Below are 15811 nucleotides of genomic sequence, written 5' to 3'. Positions count from 1 at the left end.
TTAATGTCGTTGACGGTGAGTGAGGCGATTATATCGTATAGGAAACAGACTAATGTGTGGTTGCCGACGGACTGTGACAACGAGAAAGATATAGGAAGAAAGATAATCGGTAAATTTACTCAAGGTGGATCCGTTGATCACAAACACCGGCACGCTAGATTATTTATCAACGACGCCGAGATGGATTTTATAATCGCCGATACGGTATCACGAGGAATATTTTGTAATAGAGAGAATATTATGATTGATGGAGCAAAGTTAGGTACCGTAACTAGTTACCTTGATGGAGAATCAGCACAATATACACATTTGCGATCGTCGATGCTCGCTTATGTTAGTATAAATTTACTCTCGATGATAAATAAATTTTCTGATATCGCAGTAAGAGTCTCAACGGATTCATTTTATATCGATAAAAAATACCAATGTAGGCTGGAAAATGTAATCACCGACGGTAGCTCCTGGGGAACTTGGAGGATAAAAAACGAAGATATTCTAGATTATTGTGAAGACACCGATGTTGAAGATAGCGATGAATTTCATCAAGGTAAATTTGAAAAATCTTCGATTTTGGAAATATCGGCAGCCGCATCTGCATTTGACCCAATTTCACGCAGCAAATTCGTTTACCTAAAAGGGCCTGGTGGTAGCGGTAAAACAACGCGAGTAATAAACTTATTTGCGAACTCCGATATGATCGTATTGACTCCGACACATAGATTAGCGCGAGAAATAAAGCAGCGCGGTGTTAATTCTTGCACGTACCATAGCTATTTCAAATACAGCGGTGGATCATGGGACTCGGCACGCATGGGCGATAAATATATCAACAAGATCATAATATTTGATGAGATTTGCACGGTGAATTTAGATATATTAAAATCGATATTAGCTTGGCTGGAAGGGAAAAATACCGCTGTGATAATGTGCGGAGATCATGGCCAACCTGATCCTATCGATGGTGAATCGCCTCACGAATGGCTCAGAAACTTCGTTGACTATTATGAGGAAATCGACGCTGATTATAGATCGACGGATATTTTGTTGACCGAATTTAAGAAATTGATTCGATTACAGCAGAATAAGATTCAGTGTGACGTAATGAGAAGAATAATCGACGAGACTCCGATGAACGATTTTCTAAATTTGTGGCGTCCCGATCATTTGATCGTCGCTAGTAGGAAAATTGTTCGTGATATTATTCAGGAAATGTTATTCAAGCTGCATTGCGAGAAATTTCCAACACTGCAGGTACCGTTATGCTACAGGCCCACTGATACTCGACGACAAAATATTAATATTATTTTGCCATGTGGAAGGGAAAAAAACTTGGTCCTAAATGATATTATCTTTGTTGATATTAATCTCGTTAATGACGCGATAAATGCAGAAAAATCACCGTGGAAATTAGGCTACGCAACAAAGATACACTCGTCACAGGGATTGACCGTAGATGGACAAGTTTGGATCGTCGATGATAGAATTTCTTGGTCAAATTTAGTATATTTGGCCGTGTCGAGAGTTAGAAAATTATCCCAGTTGGGACGAATTATCTTAGTGACGCTGGCGGTAGTTGAGTATCTTCTGGTACTATTTGTAATTCTTCCTTGGTAAATCCGCGTTGAGGCGCTAACGAATCTAGGATATAAATAGCTGGTCTTCCTGACGATCTTGTTACAGCGGATATTTTGTGTGTTGTAACGCTCCAGGTTGGGTCGGTTGCTCTTTTTCTTCCTCCTTCAGCCTCGCCTTCTTTATATAAATATCTGACTGTGACGCTACCTAGTACAGGTTGAATTGTGGAATCTCGCTTTAGGGGTATATTCGATTTTGTAATTGCAATTGCGGGTTTCATTGCTATTGTTCGAGTTGTCTCGTTATTTAATCTTGATACCCAATCGTGAGATCGATTATTCTGAATAAATTCACGCGCGTACTGGTATCCGAATAATCGTTCCGCGAGCGTTTTGTTGAATCTTTCGACGATAGCTTGATTGTGATGAACACCTACAATACCGCGACGGATTTTCACATTATTTTTTTTCATCAACGAAGTAACCGCGCCAAGAAATTCTCGACCTGGTTCAACCTGGAGAAGATTCGGCCATGTTAACGGGGATCGGGAATAAATTTCGCTAAACGCCTTAGCGATCTCCGTTGCTGTTTTATTCGATAATGGCTCGGCTTCTTTATACCTACTAGCGATATCAACGACTGTCAGGACATATTTATATGTGACTCCGTCGACGGTATCGTGAGGAAGAAACATCAGATCCGCTTGATGGACCTCATTGGGGACGCTGACGGTGAAACTCGCGTACGGTATTTTCTTGGGCGGAGGGAGATATATTTGCCAGATTGCCTGTTTCGATAGCCACGATTCAGCGACGGATTGTTTTACTTTAGCGGCTTTGGCAAGTTTGGCAATTGCTGATTTTCCTCGCCAAAATCCTCGCGGAGAATAATATATTTGCTCCATATTATTTACCAGCACCGAATACTAATTTGCCTTTCATCGCGCCTTTTATCAACCAGGATGCCAATTTCTCTTTGAAACTTTTATCAGGAATCGCGTTTAGTGCGTGAATTAGCCTGATATCAGCGAGATGTCTCTGTTGCAAATCCCCGCTGCGATATGCGAGGTCGTGGTAGTAACAAGCGTTATCGATGGCGTTTACCGGATCTTCACCCTGAAATGGTTGGTTATTATCGTCGAGTCTGATATCGAGCCTTGTTCCGGGTCCACAATAATTGTACCCTGGTAGATGCTTCTCTCCGGGATATTTCGCCCAGGGCAGCCCAGGTAGATTTTTCATGGAGGCGGCAATGTCTCCTCCGGTTCTATTTTTTTTTTTTACAAATCTAAACTTGCGTGTCTTGCAAACTTCGCATTCTCCTGCAATTGCGTTCCTGTTATTTCGTGTGACGATTTCGGTTGGATTTATCGTAGCTGTGTGTGTGCGACACTTAACACAATATAGATCCATGTATTCTAGTAACATGAATGTAATTGATTTTTCGGCCACGAAACGACGCGAGCAAATAAAACATCACGCGGTATTACCGAATTCGATTAGAATGATAATCATCGGCCCGTCTGGATCTGGTAAGACGCAATTGTTATTGAATTTGATCATGCGATGGCTAAAATGGGACAAATTGTACTTGGTTGCACCATCCGTTGACGATCAACGATGTTATCAAGTGCTAAAAGAATTTAGCGACAACACCGACGAAGGCACAATCGAATTCATCACAGACATCAACGAAGCTCCATCCGTGGAGAATTTGGACGGCGATGTTAATAATCTTGTTGTATTCGATGACGTTATGCTGGACAAGCAGACCAACCCGGCCAGAATATTCTCGCGTGGCAGACACAAGAACACCGATGTTATTTACGTAACACAGAGATATACGCAGATTCCAAAGGTGATTAGGGACAATTGCAATATTTTATCGGTGTTCAATGGCGTGGACACGCACACGCTGAGAAATATTCATCAGACTTGGTGTAACGGCGACATGGATATAAATAAATTTAGGAATTTGTTCAGCCGCGCTCAGGCAACGCCGCATGGTTTCATCACGATCAATCTTCATGATCCACGCAGTCGGTATCGAATTGGTCTTGATCAAATTTATTCATGAGAAAGCAGCCCCGCGTTACAACAAAAAAATTTCCTTCATTTATTTTTCCTGTCTCGGATGCTATATTTACTAACACACCGGCGCGACCAACCGATGCACCCGGTCTGAAATGCATGAAAATTGATCTCCGTAGAAGGCTTTATTTTTGAATTCTGAGGCTTCTACGGAGAAAGTTCTCGTAGGAAGGTTTATTTTGGCTGGACGCACTGGTCTGTTCAACTTCCCTGCTGCTCCTCAATTTATCAACAAAACACAATGCTGTAGATGAAGTAACAGGATAACAGAAATCTCTTTAATCTCAAATGCTCTCTCTCTCTTTTCTGGTCGGTGATTCTACCTGGGGCTTTTCAGGGTTCATTTATACTGACCGCCAGGTATGGCCTATATTTCGCTGTTAATTTACGTTAAACCCAAGACAGCTAAAACAGCAACATTCATAGTGCTGATTCTGTTTGCATTTATAATGCTTCAAGACAGTTTCAACCTATGAGTACAACGCTCAAAAAAAGAATATTTAACACAAAGTTGTTTATCTGAAATTGATAGTAAAATTGCAAATGAAAATTTGTTTATTAAATTGAATAAATAAACAGACATTCAACTAAGGGCAGTTTTCTTTATTTCAGCTAACATAGGCTCTTTTTTTCCAAAGATGATGAATAGATTTACTTTCCAAGCCATCGACAACGCCTCTGTTTCCGTTGATTCCTTTTTTGTACTGAGGTAATTAACATGTGAAGAGCATTGATACTAAAATTAATTCCTCTTTTGTTCTTAAGTAATTAACGGATTAGGAGCAATCAATAGCAAAGTAAAATCTGCGATATTCTAAATAGCATAAAGATTCATTTTAAAATGCAGTTTTGCACTTGCAGTCAGAATATGTTCTTTCTTTTTTACATAAATACATTGAATAATTTGTCGCCAAACACTTTTTTAAGGGTATGAAACTTCTCATCTGACACATTCTGCATACATATCAGTACGTTGCATCATCTAAGACATTTTCACTGACAAGAACACAGAGTATTTACAGATCATGTATTATAGAAAGAAAGATAACAACTTGCTTTGTGATACGCTTGAAATATGGCGTTATGTATAGCTCAAACAAACATGTCGGTGTGTATTGAACTATTGAAATTATTGTTAAATATTGAACGCTTGTCGATTTCCAAAGATGACAAATATCGTCATGTTGCGTGTCAGTGTTTATTTTGGGGTATTTGTAACAGACATATTTTCATTCTATAATAACGTAATACATATGGCCTGCAAAATAGTGACGTATATTTTACTATTCATTTTAAGTACGAATATTTTATTCTTAATTACCATATGTTTGCAGCGGACTTCTCCTTGCTTATTTGACCTTTCGTGAGTTAAAGAAAGTTGGTGGAGTCCGGAATTTCAGTTGGGGAATGTTTTATTTCCATCGCTTCTGGAGGTAACTTAAATATGGCCAATTATTTGATATAATTACAAGTGTATTGTCACGAATTGATCACATAAGAATACTTTGTGTACTTTCTCTAAAAAGGCAACAACCACAATGCGTCAAAATCAAGCAATAGTCATGTAATTAATACAATCGATGCTAATTTTTCCTGCTTGGCTCGAATCACATTTGTATTTAAATACTTGTATAGAGAGGCAGATGTTCTTAGGGAAGTAATACAATTTGATAACAAAGAATCAGTCTCATATACTGAGTTGACCGAAATATCTAGTGAGATAAAAACAATTCATAGTTAAACAAAATGTTACGATATATCTACAGACTGACGCCGCCGTATATGTTGTTAATGATGGTGTATGTCCCGACAGTGAAATACTGGAGCGACGGACCAATTTGGCCAAAGGATGGTTTGGACATTGATTACTGCAAAGACACGTGGTGGACAAATTTACTGTACATCAACAACTTCGTCAATATCGATAAAATGGTATAAATTGCACAATGTTATACTCTGCATCAGTAGCTTCGTAGTTAGGAATAGAATGGGGGAAAAAAATTCCCCAAATGATTAACATCAGTAACTTTACAAATAATATCCTGATATACTCTACATCATCAACTTTTTAAATATGATGCAATGGAATAAATCTGTCAGAATTGCTCGGGAGATGAAAGCTTTGTAACTTCTTGTAAAAAGTAAATGCCATTTAAATTTTCGTCTTAGTATATTCAAACGGATCCACTCTGTGTTTTCCACACTTAAATAAGAATGCAATGCCAACAATTCAGTAGTCTCTATTTACGTATACGCCATTAGTACGCGGACGCCATTAGTACGCGGACGTTCAGCAGATAATATGCATCGCTTTTCGTACATGCAGTTGTGTCTCTAAACAGTTTCTTGAATTTCATTAAATATCCTTTGTAGCGGGTAGTAGAGAGGTTGAAGGAAATGGTACAGTTCTCAAATGTCGTTCTTCCCCGGGTGCTGCTATAGGTTTAAGTAAAGACCAGTTTGACTGTGAGATCAGAACACCGAAAAGTCTGGTATTTGCTTCATTGTGAACTGTCCTAGTCAGAGGTTTTTTCACGGTCATCACTTTATAGGAAATGTCACAACCAAGTTACTTCTAATTTTCAACCACAACTATGCGTTTAAAGAATTTAATATATCCTAAAGCATATTAAATTGTAATACCCTTACACCACTTAAGCTCAGCTGACAGAGTGGAATTAAATTAGTTAAATATATCGTGCTGTATAGTACATTCCGACATCAGTCTGGTTTGATGAATAAGAGCAAACAAATTAAATGAAAGCTTTCGTTGAATACATTTTGATTCAGTTAGTTAAATAATTCGAAACGTATAAGTATGAAATAAATAGCTGTTGAAAATAAGAATTATTCCTGGAATTATAGTATCGAGAAAAAATACGAACTAGTTATACGAAACTAAACTGGTAAAGGCCTGAATTATGACAACCCTAAGACTTTAGGATACTCCATTCACCAAATATTGAATCATAGAGATATACTATTAACATAAATCCGAGTGGAAATGCTTGTTTGGTTTTTCCTAGTCATGTATCCCAAAGAGATGACCACATATGTCACTGGTGTTTTTAAATTTTGTTTTCTAACCTCAGCCTTAGAAAATAAAGGCAGCTAATAAAGACGAGCGTAAATAGTAAATTTACAGTAAATATGATCGAAATACAGCTTCTGTAATGACAATCACTGAGCGATGTCAAAACCGTAATGGTGGAATGTTACATGATACAAACGTTGCCGCGCCTATTAAAAGAGTAATTGAAATGTATATAAGCGAATCTCAATCGGGTAATTCGACCAGTGTGAAAGGAAAATAATTCGTATTTACAAGGGCCTGTAACCAGTAAAGCAGTTAATATGTATTTGAAAGTAGAATAAATACTGTTTTGAATATCTGCAGAACCTCTTAAATTTATAATATAATTTTATTTAAGTCATTTGAATTTATAGCTGTGATTCGTCAGTAATGCTAGCACGTTCGCAAATAAACGCATTAGGACATTAATTTGGAATACCTTAGAACAATGTATGGATAAATGTAAAATTGATAAATCAGTTTATGATATTCTAGGAATTTATATACTGTAAGTTATTTTAATTTTTTCCACTTTTCATGTTATATGCATACATTTATATTTTAGAAATGCTTGTTTGGTTTTCCTAGTCATGTATCCCAAAGAGATAACCACACATGTCAGTGGTGTTTATAATTCTGTTTTCTAACCTCAGCTTTAGAAAATAAAAGCAGTTAATGGAGACGAGCGTAAATTGTTGGTTTTAGTCTATGCTCATTTCAAAATGAACTTGCTAAATTATTTTGACATATTTTGTTTCAAAAGACAAAGATATGCGCTTTTATTTATCAAATAAAGGCGATCACTGATTTGATCAATTAAGTTCAAAATTCTGGAATTTATGAAGCTCTCCTGTTAATTGCATTCCGGTTTTTGCCAGGGCGCACATAAAAGACGTTGTTTCGTTCTTCTAGTAAATGTGATAGAAAATAATCACTCACGAAAGAACAGTGTTATCTTTTTTCAGTGTATGGGGTGGAGCTGGTATTTAGCAAACGATATGCAGTTCTTCGTAGTGAGCCCTATTCTTCTGATAGCGTTATACATGTAAGTGTTCATTGTTATTTGCTATTTGCAGATTTATAATTTTGGTTTCCATTAATAAAATCCACACACAACCCATTCTTCTTCATATAGTCGTCACTAAAGGATTCGCTCTAAATAACGTTTGTGCGAGCAGTATCACACCTTTCTACGGAGCATAGCAAAGAAGAAAACAGTTAAGAGAGTGAGTCAGAGAGAGTGAATGATAACGATGAATGCTTTAACGGCGTACGTCACTATGTAAACTGTAACATTTCGCGACAATGCTATAAGAATCTTAACATTTGGAAACGCATCTTCAAAGGATAAGCGAACCTTTATCACAGGTTATTTTTGTTCCCATTTATTTTCGTATGGCTTTTCACTTAATCCTGCATAAGTCTTAACACCGATTCTATATGACTCTATTATTAAATAATGTGACCAGCAGTTATGAAATCATTAGTATTAAAATTCCATTGTACGCCGTTTATTCCTAAGAATACTCCAATCTCATTTTACGCTGTTGATTCCTAATAATTAGGTAATATTTGTTTCATATCTTTATTTCAATATATGTCTACATTGTCTCACTCAGAGTTATTGTTGAACTTTAATATCAGTAACAAAAAATATGATTTACCTGTATACAACGTTTTCTTACTTATTGGTAGATCACCCATTATTGGAGGCCTTGTGTCCGGTATATTCTTGATTGCCACCTACATTACATCCGGCGTTATTGCATCCGTTAACAACGTCAGTGCTGTCATAATTGAACAAGAAGGAAATGTCGGGTATCATCATTAGCAGGAACATTATCATCATCACCGTCACCACCAAGATTTCTTCCTTCTCATAATCATTTTAAGAAGACGTCATCTTCAACACCGAAATCAATTATTATTATTATCATTATTATTATTATTATCATTATTGACTGAAAAATAAATGTCTGTAATTTTGCGCTCCTATAATTTATATTTCACTGATTCGGATTAGTAAAGACTTAATTTTGTTCTGGTTGCAAAATAAATGAAGAGATAATTGAAGAAACTTAAAAACGATTTCTACGTGGAAGAAAATCACTGTATATATATATATATATATATATATATATATATATATATATATATATATATAATTACGCAGGAAGGTAATGTCGGGCATCATATATTTATACATCGCAGCGATGGTCAACATAGATAGTGTTCCTTGCCCTTTCATTAATATGGAATTCTTTATCAAGTATCTCTTTCACTTGCTGGAGTAGGAAGTTGTAATACATACCTATGCTGCCTGTCAATATCTTGTTGTGGAGAAATCTTGTTTTAGTGCTAGAATAGTCATAAAGTTATCTCAAATATCGTATGCAATTTATTGCTCAGAACCAATTACGCTTTGAATTGATATCATGGACTATATCACATGACATTATCTTGTAAGCGTAGCGATGAAGAGTGTAGTAGTTTATTCATATTTTATTGCACGCTGAGTGAAATGAATAGTATATGTATCAAAAAGCGGAGGAAATAAATATTCTTACGATTTTGAATACGATCTTTACTTGTTTTCAAGCATTACCATGATATTCGTTATTAATATCAACCTTTATGTTGGTTCTTATCATTTCAGTTTTCAGGAGCTTTACATTAAACCGTACTGTCGGATAGGACCATATATTGTTGGTATCATTACTGGCTATATCTTATTTAAAACAGATTGCAAGGTCAGACTGGGCAGGGTAATTATCTTTATCATTACAATGATTTACTTTTGATACAGAGGACCAATCTTGTATGAATATGCTACATCTGGCTATACGTTAACATTGTTTTTCCTTATAAAAATGGTCAGTGACGTGGATATAGTTGTCTCACTGTTTAAGCATATGTAGTGGTATCAGCGATATCTTTAAATTAAGAGTTCTTAAATTATGACTTCTACATTCATTTAGATGTGTGCTACATAGGAATTCTTCACAAAAGGTTCGGTAGGTTCTTTTTCGGAGAATATATCAAGTTTACCAAACATCTGACGTCACTTCCCAAGGGTCTGTTGTTGATCTTCGATCAAATGGACCTCTACCGGGATAAGGGCCATAACATGATATGTTTGTTTGTTAAGACGCATTCAAAAATTACGTTTAATACCTACCAATTAGACATTAAATTGCAGCCTAAATTCTTGTTTTTAAACCATTTAAAGTTAAAGCTTACGAGCAGCTCTTGTCGGTATGTACTTAGGGGAACCTTCTGTCTCATTTTTGCAATGTTAGGCAGATACATAAATTTTACCAACGATACACTTGTATCGCGTGGAACTTGGCGGCGTGTGCTATTTCTGAGTGTAATGTACAGATGGAGAAACCATGTAAACATTAGTATCATATGCAACCTACCCGTTTCAGCGACTGACCAGTCTTGAACATTGACCTTTCATTATCTGTTTATATACAGCTATCGAAATGTCCCTAAATGTTGTGGGAATTGGTAAGAGGTTTAGTTTTTCATCGGGATGTAAAAAATTGAATACCATTTCAACTAGGTACCGGATGAATGGAGAATTCCATAGCTTTGTAGAAGAAACGCAATATACTAAACACATTCATAGAAACAATTCAATTTCAGGTACACAATCTGGTGGGCTGGTTAATAGCTACTGGCTTTGCGTTGGCAGTGTTATATGGGCTGTATAATCCTAACAATGAAAACCCACTCAGCACCGGGGTCTCCGCCTTTTATCTATCCACGGCCAGAACGGCATGGGGTGTGGCTTTGGCATGGATCATCTTCGCATGCGCCACTGGAAATGGAGGTGATTAGCAGATGTTCAGAAATGACTTAATTTGAACTTTGGTGTTTCTTTTTTATTTCTGCATATGTGACATATGTGTGACATCATGTGATACGTTTACATTGTTCTGCATCGCGTATCGATTGAACGTTCTCTTGCCTAATAGTACATATAACTGTGGCATCTCTGTCAGACTATGCAGTTCTTTAACAAATGATGATGACTATTTTGAACCACTCCACTACTTGAAATATTAAGTACGAAAATACGGAAAAAGTAATGAAGTTATTAAAAAGGCATGATATGAACCAGCCATTCTCACAGTCATTTGTGAGTGGTAAAACGTCTGAATAATACTAAAGCATAATTATATCTCCAAATTGTTTGTGTAGCACGATGTTGTTTTGCGTTCACAACACTGTGGTGAATGCTACATGTAAGAATGTTATTTACGCGATTCAGACACATAGTAACAGTAACTACTGTAAACACAAATATACCTTTGAACGTCGGTCTCCAAAAGTGGCAGCATTGATTGTAATAACAATAAAGGTTTAAGGAACTTATTACAATTAATATTAAACATAATTTCTGTTCGAGGGTGGATATTATATACAGCATGTCTCTTATAAACTGACTATATATAGTAACATTCAATATGGAAGTTCCAACAACAAAAACAACAGTCGATAATAAACAGTGGTTTTAATTGTAAAGTTTTACATTAATTATAGGATACGAATATAATTTTTTAAAAAATAAAAATAAAAAAAAAACAATAAAGAAAATTTTAAAAGTGCACTTTTGGGTGCCATGTTCTAAATTTCTGTAACACTAATCAATATACCAATGTTCTAGAGATGCATACTTGACAATGTACATACTGCAAGCTCCGTGTAATCGTACAATCTAAAAATGAATAGGTATAGCTTGGACAGTCATGTGAACATTCTTAAAGTATTTCATAAATTGCTAAGTAAGCTTTTCACAGAAACAATTCCAAACGTGAACGCTTTCTTTCTTACTAGAAACTGTTCTTAATAAAACATTTCGAACCGACAAAATCGCAGTATTAAGTTAAAGAAAATCTCATTTTCAAATAAACAAAAATAACTTATTCTCATTTCAGTTGATGCTCATTATATTTTCTGTGTACGTTCCTACACTTTTATAATTATATGCAGGATTTCTGTAAAATACCAGGAGTTTATATCTTTTAAGTCAGCATTTAGGACTGGTTGTAATAAAACATAAACTGTAACTGAAAAATTGGCTTGTATTTGTTTCAGGTTTTATAAATACACTGCTATCATGGAATGTGTATGTACCTCTCGGAAGACTGACATATTGCGCATATCTCATTCATCCAGTCGTGCAATATTTCTACTTCTACAGTCGCCGTGCCACAATTGTCTTCAACGATCTTGAAGTAGTAAGTGTATTGTTTTGGAATGATCATGCATTTTCTTCTATCTCAGGTCCTTTCACGCGTTTCATTATTTCCTTATACCCGTAAAGCCTAATATAATGGCTTTGTACTGACCCTTGCCCTGCCAAATTAAAAAGAGAATTCGATATTCAGTGAACCTACGCACACACATACTCTCTCTCCCTCTCTGTAAATATATATATATATATATATATATATATATATATATATATATATATATATATATATATATATATATACGCGCGTGTGTGTGTGTGTGTGTGTAAATACAGTGATGCGCTGTAAAACCGATTCCATCGTCAGTATGGGATCACGTTTGCCGGAACGCTGACCCACAACGTTCTACAGATGTGGGCTGATTAAGTTGATTAGACTGCATGGAACCGACTAAGCATTCCTTTGCTCAATTCCCTTCCCACATATCCCCTTTCTCGGCTTGCTTGATCTCCATGGAGAATAAATGTTTGCGGCTAGGTCCTGTAATCCCGGTGGCTCCTATTACATCCTTACACGTTAGATCATGCTAAAGAGTTCTTTATCCATCGGCAAAGTCCAGGCCATACCGCCATTTTGCTGGCATAATTATTTGAGTGGCTGATACATGGCCAATTCATTCTCATGGGCCTCCTCCATTATAGCGTTTCATAGCACTGTCAGTTCCAACGAAGTATCTGTTTTAGACCTACAGGACACAGAGCCATATCAGATCTGAACATGGTGTTACAGATGTCTCTTGGAAACTTCAACTGACCTTTTACAGCTGCCTGCCTTTCCTATCCTACACACAAACGCAAACACACACCTATATATGTATATATAGATGTGTGTGTGTGTGTGTGTGTGTGTGTGTGTGTGTCACAGTGCTAATGGTACTGGGTTTGTTTTACTTAGTTACCGTTCTGCCGTCAGTTTTTGAAATCGTGGTATTTCACATCACAGGTTAGTTCATTCGTCTATTTCTCATCAGGTTGATTGTTTTATATCCTTTGACCTAAATCATGTCGTCAGTTTTCTTTCGAAGAGAGAATTTAATAAAATCAGTTTAGAAGAGATTTATTGCTTTTAGATCTCTTTTCTATAGCTTTTCGTTGAACAAAATCATTTTGGGAACTCGTTTTAAAATATCACAGGAATATATGGGTTATGGTAACAATTGAACGGGGTACTACATGGTTTATTAAGTATGAATGCGCCATTGGTAGTGATTTCATCAATCAGTGAAATACTGCATGAATGTTGTTCTACATAATCTGGAATTGACCAAATGGATATTTTGTCAGTCTCGTTGCATTTTGTTCATTAGCTATCATTTGTTTGCGCGCGCGCGCGCACACACGCACACATCTCGCTTTCTCTTTCTGTATATATATATATATATATATATATATATTGTACTTAACAGCGATTGGACATAGGTAAGATAAGATTGAAGAGATATACTATAATGAGTGAGTTATAATAATTATCCATGACATTCCTTTTGCAGTCCTACCTGTTTGTAGGCCATCTAGTATTCTCGTACGCTGCAGCTTTCATCCTGTCGTTGGTCTTTGAATCTCCAATGATGGGGTTGGAGAAGGTCGTTTTCAAGAGAGACAGAAGAAGCTAGTGAATAATTTTTTAACAATTATCTGTGGTTTGAAATTTTCAAGACTAATTTTAAAGCTTTATTTTAGGAAAATATTATCGTCAAAATCTGATAGGTGCGATCTAGTCAACCGAACATATTAATGTTGTACACAAACATATCAGTCAAGCTCGAGATTGTTGCGAATGATAGGTACAAACATAATTGTACTGAAGGAAACCGTATTGACCAATTGAAACATTTAACCAATATTGCTTACGTTTATGGTTTCACTCTTAAAAAAATTCGAATTTACTTGAATCCATGACGTCGGACTTAATTTGATGCTTTTAATATTACGCATTTTTCAGGGTCATTAATATCTGTTATGATAAATTTTTCACACAATTAGAACGGAACATTAACAAAGGAAGCTTCAAGGTTATATGTTACGATAATTTCAAACAAAGAATTTTACTCTTCTTTAATGATATCAGCACTTCCAACATATAATTAATGATATCCAAAATGTAATTAATGATATCCAAAATGTAATTAATGATATGTGAACCAGTTTGGTAATGTATGTCAGTACGATACTAATCCGGGTCTTTGTGTGTATTTATTTATAATTGTGATTACTGGCAGATAGATAGATAGATAGATAGATAGATAGATAGATATAGATAGGTAGATAGATGTATAGATAGGTAGATAGATAAATAGATAGATATATAGATATACTGGTCTTTTTCTTCCAGAACGTCGTAACAATTACGAAGCAGCAGTCCTTGTTTTGACAAACATCATACATTTGGAAATGTAATGTTTCAATGCGTTGATCAGTATTAAGCATTTAGTAATTGAGAGCTGATTCTGTAAATGTCATATGAGATGCGGTCATTCATAGCGTAAACCTGGTGTGAAATAAATATTTATAAATAACTAAGATGCAATAGGGTTTTGAAAATGTAAATCTATATCATGGACATAAATGACCTTTGCAAAATTGGACGATTTCATGGACGTAAGATCATCATTATCATTACTACATCATGCATGATTTCCATTAAAGCTTTGTACCTATTCTTTTGCATGCGATATATATAAATGTGCATTATCTATCTATCTATCTATCGCCTAAATGCTTTGAGAAATTTGAAAATAAAGGTACTCAGTATATATTTGAGAGTCAAACATATAACATAATTGGAGAAAAAGGTTTCGTGTGTCTACAGTGTTTCAATTTTGTTTGATAAAATATATTCTAAATGATTGTATCATCCCATAGAACACTCTAACATATATCCCAGCAGGAGTTATCCTAAGAATGTTGAGCTCGATACATACATAAAAGTTGCATTAACTTTTAGACATTGAGAATAGTATTTGCAGAAGATATACGGCTAGTCACCGTTCACTTGTCTACGAAAAAATGCCGCATTAAGACAATGTCAAAATGCAGAGTTCAGATTAGTTCAACTAGGCTCCTCAGTGACCTTGAAACATCTACGTTGATCGAGAGCTTGGTAAATGTCTCTGACATTGACTGTTTCCGATAGTTGCAGCTCATATTTATGGTGCGTGTTCTGTCTGAAACAAAATCAATACCATAATGTCCGTTGGCACTATATTTACACAAGCGACGAATGTGAACGTATTTGTAATATACATGGCAAAATATACTGGTGCAAATCAGGCCCATTGTGTCCCTTTTTCATTAGTGGGTTTGAGTCATAGTCTGATGATTTGCAAGATTTTTCGTGCAGAATAGAAACATCTATTATCTATATATTCTGGTCGTAAACATATCTAAACATTTGAAAACGAAGTATTTATGTGATCTATGTTACTTGATCAATTATAACACACACCGTGAAGCACTCAGCGACGTTTGCATACTTCTTGTAATCCTCGTTTTGAGAGGGTCAATCGTTTGCATAGACGTTAACCAGACCGTTGGGTTATGAAGATATAACTGAACCACGCAAGATACATGTTTGAACAAGACTTCGCAGTTTTATTTCTCACTCAATTCTGTTTGATGCAGCGCTCGAAGACACTAAATATATTCGATCGCATGTCAAACATATACCTCATTTCAAAAGATTGGGTGATTAAAAGAAACTGTTTTTGTAAATTGCTGTAGTATTATGATGCGTCTATAATTGAAGCTGCGGCGATGATACTAACGAAGGTGAGGAACTGTATGATAAGTTTAGCATGATGAGTGGTATTT

The 15811-nt window shown here is 35.8% G+C and overlaps 1 protein-coding gene across 1 annotated transcript in view; it reads left to right on the top strand.

Annotated features, from left to right (window-relative positions):
• The window catches only part of LOC149780412 (nose resistant to fluoxetine protein 6-like), a 33249-nt gene extending 19074 nt beyond the window's left edge, over positions 1-14175 (top strand). Inside the window, exons 7-15 of the mRNA XM_089937334.1 lie at positions 4278-4374; positions 5000-5098; positions 5432-5597; positions 7704-7783; positions 8434-8556; positions 9395-9503; positions 10390-10576; positions 11845-11987; positions 13492-14175. Coding sequence (XP_089793460.1) covers positions 4278-4374; positions 5000-5098; positions 5432-5597; positions 7704-7783; positions 8434-8556; positions 9395-9503; positions 10390-10576; positions 11845-11987; positions 13492-13614 — 1127 coding nt within the window. The 3' untranslated portion in view covers positions 13615-14175. The remainder of the gene's footprint in view (positions 1-4277; positions 4375-4999; positions 5099-5431; positions 5598-7703; positions 7784-8433; positions 8557-9394; positions 9504-10389; positions 10577-11844; positions 11988-13491) is intronic.
• Positions 14176-15811: the final 1636 nt, after the last annotated feature.

The sequence above is a fragment of the Sinohyriopsis cumingii genome, chromosome 16 (assembly GCF_028554795.1).
Source record: "Sinohyriopsis cumingii isolate HCF-2022 chromosome 16, ASM2855479v2, whole genome shotgun sequence".
In the NCBI taxonomy this organism is placed as follows: domain Eukaryota; kingdom Metazoa; phylum Mollusca; class Bivalvia; order Unionida; family Unionidae; genus Sinohyriopsis; species Sinohyriopsis cumingii.
This window is presented reverse-complemented; position numbering and strand designations above follow the sequence as displayed.